Genomic DNA, 10218 nt, shown 5'->3' on the forward strand with positions numbered 1-10218 from the left:
GGTGCGCCGGGACCCTCGTGCCTCTGCAGTGCCGTGGCACCGTGCAGGTGCTGCTGGGGGAACGCGGGGTGTGGGCAGATGCGCCTGCAAGGTGTGCGACAGCTGTAACAGCAACCCCTGGGCACTCCTGTCGGGTCAGTGGACAAGGATGGCGAGGGACAGGGACAGTGAGGGACGGGGATGGTGAGCACCCACCCTGCCCACTCCTCCCTGCCCAGCTTCAGCACAAATGACAACACACGCAGCCCACTCTCACATCTGTTATGTTTTAATACTGTTCACGTCTAAAATGACCAAAACCAAGCCAAGCGCTCGCAGCCCCTCGCTCTGCCTCACACGGAGCGTGAGAGGCCCGAGGGCTGCCCTGTCCAGTGCTGGGTGCAGGCAGGTGTGAGGGCAGGTGTGCAGGTGAGTGTGCAGGTGGGTGTGCGGGCAGGACACCCCGGGCAGGCTCCTCCACGCCTGCTGCCGGAGGGGACTTGCAGAGCTCCAGTGAACGCATTTAAATAACAAACTCACGATCAGCAAAAGCAAAGGCGTCTTAACCACATTTCCTAAAATAGCGACTGGCACCTGTTCCTGGCGCCTGGCAGTGAGGGGGCCCGCCCGCCCCACGGGGCCAGGGCATGGGGCTGTCCCGGCACTGGCACTGCTGGCAGCTGATGGCACACACGGTCCCGGTGGGCATGTGGGGAGTGTGGCTGGGCAGAGGGCAGTGCAGGAGGTGCTCAGTGTGCTGGAGCAGGGCAGGCACTGCCAGTAGTGGCAGAGGAGCTGGCCCAGCTGCCACAGCCCCAGGGCCACTTTGTCACAGGGGTGTCTGCTGGGTGCTGCTCTTACATGCTCTCCCTGCCCTGCAGTACAGTGGGCACGGTGCGGGTGATGGCCATAGCAGATGGGGAAGGTTTTGGGGTGGAAGCCGGGCTCTTGGCACAGCCCTGGCTGGAGCTGGGGAGCCAGGGCCAGGCTGCGTCAGGGTGCCCCAGCCAGGCACGGCACAGGAGGGGTGCAGGAGTGCAGTGGGACCCGCCCGGGCACTCAGACCACGAAGCGGAGGCCGTACGTCATCTGATGGCCGTTGTCCCAGGCATAGAGCACCTTCTCCTTGGGGTTGTAGTCGACCTGCGTGGTGAAGGAGTAGTGGTTGAGGAAGGGCAGCCGGAGCTCTGCCTCTGTGTCTGTGTGCGTGTCGAAGGCATAGGAGATCTGCCCTTCCTTCTGGCTGTAGGTGTCCACAGCATAGAGGATGCCACAGATGATGAAGCAGTTCCCGTACGTGTTGCGCTTCAGCCCCGTCTTCCAGGTGGTTTCCTTGCGCACCGAGAGGTCCACGGGGTCAAGTCGGCTGAGGACAATCACCTCCTGCTGTGAGTAGTCATAGTCCACCGAGGGGTAGATGACCCAGAGCCCACTCTCATCCACAGCAAAGTCGATGTCCGAGTGGCCCCTCCACTTCCAGGGCGTCGTGTCCTCATACACCACATCGTGGAGCTGAGCCCAGCCTGCCACGTACCGCTCCTTCAGGTCGTACTTGATGATGTTCTTGGTGAAGGCACGGTTGTAGTAGAAGGCCCCTCTGTACACCACGTGCCCGGTGCCAATCCAGTTGTAAGGCAGCTTATAGAGGTTGCTCCAGCGGCCTGTGAGTTGGTGGGAGAGGTGTTGGGACCCTCGCCAGCACTGGGATCCCATGCACGATGGCCAGAGCATGCTGGCAGCAGCAGGGGACTTGTATCCCCCTTGCTGCCCTCTGGATGCTCCCCAGCTCCCCTCAGCTGCCCACCGTCCCAGGGCCCAGCCTAGCTGGTGTCACACAGCACTGGACACCCACCTAGGAGCAGCCAAAGCCCCTGTGTCCACTCACCCTGCTTGAAGCTGTCGAGGCTCCTGAACTCCACCAGGCTGTTCCCGTAGTAGTAGTTGGTGACGTAGATTCGATCATCCTTGGCTGCTGGGTCCTTCATCCAGGCCCCCTCGTTGCGCCCGTAGCTGTGGTGCTCCATGGGGGGCTCCACTGACTCGATGGTGCCCTCGCACTCCGCCTCCTTTACTGGGTACCGAGGGGGAGGAAGAGGAAGGCTTATCCCTGCCCCAGGCAGCTGAGTCCTCCTTGTCCCCAGTGGCAGATTACCGCTGGCTTAGCTTGGCCAGGGGCACTGGGAGCACAGGGCTGGGTGCCCTCTCCTTGCTCACTCACCTCTGTTTGGTGTTTCGGGGTCCCTGGTGCTGTCAGCCCCCTGCCCCAGCCCAGGGCCGGGGGCGCTGCGGGCGGTGCTGCGGGTGCCCGGGGTGGTGCTGGGTGCAGCCGTGGTGCTGGGCACGGTGGTCTCCGTCTGCACAACAGCTTGGGCTGGGGTGCCCTCAGCTGAGGGGGGTAGGGGACCCCTCTCCTCCTGCTGCTCTGACACAACTGCCCCTCTCACAGGGCCCTCTGTGGGGGGACAAGCTGGGGGTCAGTGTGTTTGCAGGGGCCCCCCATCCCTGCCCTGTCCCCAGACTCACCGCGGCCGCTGGCCGGACCCTCGGCCGCTCCTGCTTGCCCGACCTTGTAGTACGTGATGCCTCGGACCACAGTCTGCTGGTGTGCCAGGGGCTTGGGCTTGGCTGTGGGCTGGGACCCCGCCCTGGCCTTGCTGTTCTCCTTTTTGGGCTTTTCGGGCTTCAACGGCTTCTCCTTGGGCACTCGGGGGCCAGCCCTGTCCCCCAGTGCCTTGCGGGTGCTGGGGTACCGTCCTGCCTCCTTCTCTCGGCCGCCTGTCGTGTCCTGGGGGGCACAGCCTGGTCAGACCCCCTTCCCGCCCACGCCCTCCTCTTCCCTTCCAGCACAGTGCCAGGCAGTGGGCACAGGCTGCAGCCCAGGGGTTAGCCCAATGCACCCACCACAAGCCTGCGGGAGCTTGGCCCTGCCTGGCAGCCCCCAGTGTGCCCTCATGGGGCTGGGCTCTGGGGTACCTGTGCCTTGCTCTCAGGGATGGCAGCTGCATCCTTCTGCAGTAGCTGGTAGCCCAAGTTGGAGATCTCCTTCTTGATGCTGATCATGATGTCAGAGTAGTTCTCGTAGCGTTTCATCTGGTCGGTGAGGTGCTGGACGCTCTCCTTCATGAAGTCATTCTCCCTGCTCAGGTTGGTCTTGATGGTCTGCAGGAGAGGAGAGGCTGGAGCCCCATTCAGGGAGCTCACGGGCAGTTCTGAGCTCTGCAGTGGGAAGCACCGTGGGGATGGTGCTGCTGGAGCTCGCTCACCTCCTCCAGGGTGTTCATCTGTGCCACCACCTTGTTGATGTAGGAGTGCACCTTCATCAGGTCCATGCTGTACAGCGTGCCCTCGAGCAGGTCCACCATGGACTGCAGCTGCAGAGGTGGCAGAGATGGGGCCTGGGGTGAGGGCTAGGGCACAGGGTATGGGGCACGGGGCAGGGGAAGGGGCATGGCTGTGCAGCATGAGGAGGGGGTCTGGTCCCCAGTCCCACCACACCACAGATACCTTGAAGAGCTCAGGGGCCTGTTTCTTCAGCTTCTCCATCTTCCACTCGTTCTCACAGGGGTTCAGTGAGGAGGGGGGCGCGGTGCAGGAGCACTTGCAGTCAGCCCCCGAGCTCACCGTCTCCACGGTGTAGAAATCCTCCACGCGAGCGCTGCCGTTCCTGACGCGGCTGCAGGCGTCCTTGCTGAGCGGCCGCAGAATGCACTTGCAGCGGCAGTCGGAGCCCTCCGAGGTCATCCGGACCTGATCCACATCACCCAGAGCCTGCAGGACATGTGATGAGCCTGCTGTCCCACCCGGGTGTCCCTCAGGGCCAACCCCAGCACACCAGCACAGCCAACTCCCTCGCTGCTGCTTGCCCAGAGATCTCCCACTGCCCCTGGGGCTCATGGCTGTGCCCCAAAGAGTGCAAGGCATTGCCTAGTCCAGAGCACCCCGTCCTATCGCTCTGCACCCAGGCTGACAGGGATGAAGCCCAGGGAGCTGCTCATCCCTGCAGTCACCAGTGTTTTGTGACCCAGGTACTTCAGTCTCATTTCCCAGCCTCCAGCAGGACCCCCGTGAGCAGGGATGGTGGCAAGAAGACCCAGCAGCGCCTCTGTGCCCCCACTGTGTGGGCTCCAAGCCCACACAGGGCTCGTTGTTTGTGGTGACATGCAGCCACCTCGGGGTGAGCTCGGCCCCTCAGTCTGCAGCGATGGCCCGAGGCACACGCTCAAGGACTCCCTTGTTTCCACACATGGCCCTGATTCACGCTACAGAGCCCAGGGTGCTTTTCGGCTGGTTTAGCTCATTTTAGCTCATTTCTCCCGTTGTGCTCAGGGGAGCTGAGTCCCTCTCACCCCCTGCCGCCAGCTATGCACCCGCAGGGATCCCTGGCATGGCCAGGCCACTCTGGGTGTCCCATGTGTGGGGATGTGCCTGCTCTGCACACCCCGGAGGGTGGGAGAGCAGGGAGAGGCAGTGTGGTGACCCCGGAGGGAAGAGGGCTCTGCCCACAGGGACTCTGACTCATCCTGGGAAACAGAACGGTGGCAGAGCTGGGAAACAAGCTGAGCTCTGGCTCTCGGTTCTCCCTGGAACATCAGCGGAGCACAGAGCGGCGTGGGAAAGGGCAGAGGCCCCGGGGTCCATGTCCTGCCTGCAGGCAGCACCCATGGCCACACAGGGACCCTCCTTCCTTCCAGCAGGGCTGCTGTGCTGGTGGCACTGGGGCAGGGGCTCTCCCTGAGCTGGGCATGGACCCCCAGCTCCCCACAGACCACATGGGCCAGGGGCTTCCTCCCCTTTCTGAAGGGCTGCAAAACTTGACACATTTTGCATTTCAAAAAAACCTCTTTCGTTCAAAGGGAAACCAGGTCCTGCTGGCTGAAGGGAAACACCAGGAAACCAAAGGGCTGTAAATTGAGCAGAATCTAATCAAGCTCTCAGCAGGGCGCGGGGCAGGGACCCCCTCCCCAAACACCACCTCGCCAGGCTCGCACGTCCCCGGGCCCCCTGACCTCCCCCATGGCCAGGCCGGCTCTTGTGCAAACAGGCAGAATTCACAGCCTGGCCCCTCTCCACACAGCCAGCAGCAGCTGGAGCTGTCCTGGCCATGAGCAGCGTCCTGCCGGAGCTCCTGGTGCGCACACAGCCCCGTGGGAATCCCATGCGAGATCCTGCTGTGCCCCATTGGACTTCAGTTCCAAGCTGGGGTCCCCCGCTCCTGCCAGCAAAAGCGCTGTGGGTGTCTCTGCACCGTGCCCGGTGCATCTCCCCACCTGCCCGTGGGGCCGTAACACTAAACCTCGCTCTGCCGGTCACCAGCTTGCCCAAACAGGAACTACATGTTCTATTTATACAGAAATGCCCATAAGCAAGGAAGTATTAAAAAACAGGCTCCCACGTGGGGACACTCCGTGAGGGTCGCCCAGGGCGGTACATCAGCTGGCTGTCCTCTGTCAGCCCGGCCTGGCTGTACTCGGCTCTGCAGGGGACAGCCACAGCAGGGAACGCACAGACCCTCTCCAACAGCGCACAGCTGGCTGGGGACATGGGTGCAGAAGGCAGCCCATGCTGCTCTGCTTTCTCCAGGTGGGAACCTATGAGCTCCCCAAGAATCCTGTGTGGGAGGCTGATTCTTTCCTTGGATCCCCCCACTCTCTGCAGTCCCCAGCCCAGGGTGCTGGCAGGCAGCTGCTGCCTCTCCTCCCGAGCGGGTCCCGGCTTCACGGGGGCTGCACACCCGTGGCTGGTGTGGGAGAACGTCCCTGCACTTTGCTGAGGGTTTCCTCACTGCAAGTTTTATGAGCTGGGTAATTTTCCCGGTTTCCGGGACCTCTTGCAAGAGCATCCATGTGAGCACAGAGTTTGTGACATTATTTGGAGAAAGCGGGACCTTTGACAATGACCCTTGGCCAGCTTTTAAGCTGTCCTGCGGCTGCTGCCAGAGGACTCGTCTCGGAGGAAAACACGCTGTGTTGATAAGCTGCTGCACCGCACGCCTCTGGCACAGCTGCCGGGAGGCATGTCCCCGTCACGGGAGGGAAACCATGTCACCCTCCTCTTCCTCCTCCTCCCAGGCTTGGCACAAGGTGTCGAACACGTCCTGCAGCTGAGGCAGAACGGTGCTGGCAGGGCTGGGCCGTGGCTGACGGCGGCCAGGCCCCGGGCGCTGGCACTGTTTGGGCGTCCCGTGTTGGTCACGGGGACACAGCCGTGCCAAGAGCCTGTGTGGCACACGCATGCCCACCGATGGGATCTCATCCAACGGCAAGAACCGAGAAAACACCTCTGAGCACAGCAGGCAGCACCTGCGGGGAGGGAGGGAGGGAGGGATGGAGGAGGCACCGCGTGGATCACTGAGTGCTGCCAGCATCACCCCTGGCACCCCGCCGGGAACCCAAGCAGCAGGGCATTCCAGGCTTTGGATATCTGTTCCAAGCTAAGTGCTGCCGACAACAGCTGTGTTAGCGTCGTTTTCCACCAAATGTCTTGGAAAATCCCGTCTTTTTAACATTTGGTGATCCTAGCAGTAGCAGCTCCCACCACCGTTCCTCTGGGCTGGGTCCCGGTGTCCCTGCGCCGGCCTCGCTACGGCCACTGACCCCATAGGAGACGTCTTCCAGCTGGAACCGAGGGCTCCTGGGTGCACGGGGGAGGCTGGCTCCCCCCGCTGCCCGGTGCCGCTCCTGCTCCCCATCCCCGCGGGGGAAGGCTTGTCTGGGCTGTTCTCTCTGGCACCGAGTCGCTCATTGCAGCGCCCATCGCCGCAGCGCCGGGGCTTGGGCACCTTCCAACCGCTCGAACGCGCCCATCGCCCGGGTCATTCCCAGCGCCGAAGCCCCGCCGCGATGGGAGCACCGCCACCGAACCCCAGCCCTGCCCGGGACCCCCGCCCGCTGTCCGTGTCCGGCCGCGCCCCCTCCGCTCCGTCCGGGCACAGAGAGCACCGACCGCCGGGGACACCGCACGGACGGGGCTGCCCCTGCCCGCTCCCGACCATCGCCGTGATCGCTCCCCGCCGCGATCGCGATCCCAGTCCCGACCCCAGTCGGTGCCGGTGCCGGTCCGGTCCGGCCCGTCCTTACCGTGGCGGCGCCGCGCACCGCGGCCAGCGCCGGGAGCAGGAGCGCGGGGAGCAGCAGCGCCCGCATGGCGAGAGCGGCGGTGACCGCCCGCACCGAGCGCCCGCTCCGCCCGGCCCGGCCCGGCCCGTCCCGTCCCGGCGGCGGGGAGGAGCCGCCCGTCCCGTCCGCCCGTCCGTCCCGTCCCGCCCCGCCCCGTCCCGCCGGCGGCACCGGCCCCAGCAGCGGCGCCGCGGCGCGGGGGCGGCGCGTTCCCCCCGGGTGGAGCCGGCCGTGCCCGCCTCGGGGCTCCCGCCGTACCGGGGCTGCCCGGTGCCCCGTCCGGGGCTGCCCTCCCTCCCCGGGCTGGCCGATCCCCTCCTCTGAGGGGGCAGAGTCCCGGGCCGGACCCTCGCCCGAGGTTTCCCCGGGCTATGCCCCGTGCCCTGTGCCCGGTTTCGCCCCTCTCTCGGTGCCCGATTCCCCGCTCGCGGTGCGCGGTGCCGCGGGCAGCGCTCGGGGCTCGGCCGGCGGGTGCCCCCTGCTGCCCCGCCGCTCCCGGTGCACCGGCCCGGGGGAGCCGGGGCGGGCCGGGGCGCGGAGCCCGCGGGGCGGGGCGGGCCGGGGTGCTCGGGGCGGGCCGGGGGGCGCGGCCGTCGGGGCCGGGCCGCGGCTCCCCGCGGGCGGCGCTCGGACTACGGCTCCCGTGGTGCCCCGGGGGGGCGGGGCGCGGCCGGCCCGGCCGAGCGCGGCGCGGCCCTGGCTGTCAGCAGCGCCCGAGCGGCCATGGGGCAGCGCGGCCGCCGGGGCCGCTGAGACCGCCGAGCCCCGGCCCGGCCCGGCCCGGCCCGGCGCGGCCCCGGCGCCGCCATGGAGCTGGAGCCGCCCGCGGAGCTCCCGGAGCCCCGCGCCGCCAGCAAGGGGCCGCCCCGCAGCGGTGAGTGCAGCGTGAAGGGTCCGGGCGGGCCGGGGGCGCGGGGTCGGCGGTACCGGCGGCTCCGCCTGCCCGATGCGGGCCCGCAACTTTCCGCGACCGCGGGGCACAACAAAGGGGCGCTGCCCGCCCTGCCCCGCTGCCCCCGGGCCGGGGCTCGGCGGGACCCGCAGCGGGTGTCCCCGGACAGCGCGGCGATCCCTGCGAATTTCACTTGTTTTGGCAGAAATCGCCTTTTCCCCCATCCGGGTTCGGTGTCCCGGGGGGCGGCGCGGGGCTCGGTCCGGGCGCTCCGGGCGGGTGTCCCGGGGCAGCCCCGCCGGTCCCGGTACCGCCCGCCGGGTCCCGGCCGTGCCCGCGGCTGCTCCCGGTGCCCCGCGGGTGTCTTGGCTCGGTCCCTGCGAGCCGCTCCCTGCCCGCGGTTTATGGGCACCATTTGGGACCCTTTTACACTTCCCGTATGCAGATGCCGCATCTGCACTTGAATGTCCCTGCCAATTTTTATGGTTTACAATTGCATTTTACCATCTTAAGGTACTCGGCTTCTCTACAAAGGGTTTGCTCAGACAAAAGAGGCTTTTTATCAGGCAGCATCCTCGGTTTTCGAGATACAGGCGGTACCAAAAGATAGGCAATGTGGGAATTGCAGAAATGGGCATTTCTGTAACCGCCCTGATGCCTAATGTGGAGTTGTCCCTGGAAGCACTTTATTCCTCCTCGCTTAATTAGATGTCCAGTTGGATGAAAGACACTTAATACTCTTAGATACTTTAATAACACTCTTAATACTTTAATACAGCCTTAATACTTTTTGAACTTTCTGATTTAATTTGTGAAGTCTCTGTTGCTTTAGTGTCCCTAAGAGTACAACGATGTTAATGCTTTGTCTGCATTTGGTATTTTTCCCACAGATGTGGAATATTGAGGGAAATCTCTTTTGATTAATCAGATTAGCTTTAAGGGTTTCTTGTGTAGCTGCTGCTTGTGACAGACGTAGCCGTGGCTGTGGTTAGGCTTTTGAATGGGTGATGTAACAACCTTTTACTACTTTGCCTTAAAAAATGTGAAATGCTGTTGCGGTGTTGAGACATTGCTTGACCTTCAGTCTTTCTAAAGCCTCTGGGGGAGGAGCAGGAAAGATTGGGTTGTTAATTCATGGTTTTATAAACTACCTGCAAATGATAATGGCAAATGAAACCCCTGAATGTTTCGTTTTCTTAAGAAAGATTCGTAGTACTTCTGATACCTCGAGGAGCAGCATCTTAACTCTTAACAAAACTAGTGAAAAATTGTATGAGGAAAGAGGTATAAAAGTCAGATTGTGTTCTTGGTGTTAAAATGTTAATGTTAAAATCATTAATGAACTTAAGCTCTGCACGTGGCTTCTGTGTTAACCCAGAGTAAACTGCTGCAAGTTTATTGGCGCCTTCAGTGAGAGAAGCCTCGGGATAACTTTGAAATGCAGGGGCGTAGTTTTATTTCAGCACTTACGGGCAATTGCAGCCTCATTATTTGAGGGGACACTTGACGTTCTTAGAACATAAGATGATGGTTTTCCCTTGCCAATTTGAGTACTTCCTCTTCCATGTAAGAAACATAGTTTTTCATTGAGCAAATCAATGGCAATGTAAAACCAGGGTTTTCTTAAAAGCAATTTCTTTAAGGCATTCATTTTTCCTGCAGTAGTAGCAATTATTTCTCAATAGGGTCTCATTTAAAATCAGTTTTACTATAGCTTCAGTTGACATATTTTTCCTCTGTGAGTGAGACATGATGGCTTTTACACAGTTTTAATTATTTTGTGTTTTAGCTAAAATAGGGACACAAGAGGTTATCTAGAATTAAGGTAACTTTCTTATGTACTGTAGTCTTGGAAGACAGATTTATCAGGAAGCTACTTGAATTTTGTGTTCCTGTAAAACTGTCAGAGTTTCAGATGGGCAGATTACTGATCTGGATAAACTTCATACCAGAGAAAAGAGGAAAGTTGTCAGAGCACAAAGAATGTGAGGGTTTCAAAGAAAAACCCCTTTGCCTGCATCCCTTCCCTTTTCCACAGCATTCCCAAACTTTACTGGCACACACTGACATTTTTAGTGGTTCTTTATGCTTGGTTGCTTTGCATCTGATGAGATAAGCCTTTGCTTAACAAAGACTATTTCATTGATATAGTTGGGTCTTAGTTTACTTGCTATAAACATTTCTTTGAAGATTTAGGAAGAAAAACAAATGGAGTTGTCGAATGGCAACGTG

At 61.5% G+C, this 10218-nt stretch overlaps 2 protein-coding genes across 4 annotated transcripts in view; one reads left to right on the forward strand and one right to left on the reverse strand.

The window, feature by feature from the left end:
* Window positions 1-250: 250 nt before the first annotated feature.
* Window positions 251-7133, reverse strand: OLFML2A (olfactomedin like 2A). 2 transcript variants are annotated; one of them, XM_088177621.1, is made up of 8 exons: window positions 7056-7133; window positions 3484-3747; window positions 3243-3350; window positions 2953-3138; window positions 2503-2764; window positions 2198-2431; window positions 1865-2050; window positions 251-1640 (listed from the first exon to the last, which is right to left on the reverse strand). In XM_088177621.1, the coding sequence occupies exons 1-8, from the start codon at window positions 7119-7121 to the stop codon at window positions 1039-1041; spliced, it is 1908 nt and encodes a 635-aa protein (XP_088033747.1). In that variant the 5' UTR covers window positions 7122-7133; the 3' UTR covers window positions 251-1038. The 2 variants fall into 2 exon arrangements, with proteins under 2 accessions (XP_088033747.1, XP_014735460.2); XM_014879974.2 differs by lacking the exon at window positions 7056-7133 and having other exon boundaries at window positions 3484-4949.
* Window positions 7134-7876: 743 nt separating this feature from the next.
* The window catches only part of NR6A1 (nuclear receptor subfamily 6 group A member 1), a 72307-nt gene continuing 69965 nt past the window's right edge, over window positions 7877-10218 (forward strand). For both annotated transcript variants that reach the window (XM_088177622.1, XM_088177623.1), the window contains exon 1: window positions 7877-7968. In XM_088177622.1, the coding sequence (XP_088033748.1) occupies window positions 7902-7968 (67 nt within the window). In that variant the 5' untranslated portion in view covers window positions 7877-7901. The remainder of the gene's footprint in view (window positions 7969-10218) is intronic.

The sequence above is a fragment of the Sturnus vulgaris genome, chromosome 22 (genome assembly GCF_052056855.1).
Source record: "Sturnus vulgaris isolate bStuVul1 chromosome 22, bStuVul1.hap1, whole genome shotgun sequence".
NCBI lineage: Eukaryota > Metazoa > Chordata > Aves > Passeriformes > Sturnidae > Sturnus > Sturnus vulgaris.

Bases quoted from the DNA above. Each gene is read 5' to 3' on its own strand.
- OLFML2A (XM_014879974.2), bottom strand. From the start codon at position 3,900: ATGCCTTGCACTCTTTGGGGCACAGCCATGAGCCCCAGGGGCAGTGGG. The intron at 2,765-2,952 runs GTACCCCAGAGC...TGTGCCCCCCAG, and splicing joins TCCCTGAGAGCAAGGCACAG to GACACGACAGGCGGCCGAGA. The intron at 2,432-2,502 runs GTGAGTCTGGGG...GTCCCCCCACAG, and splicing joins GGGTCCGGCCAGCGGCCGCG to AGGGCCCTGTGAGAGGGGCA.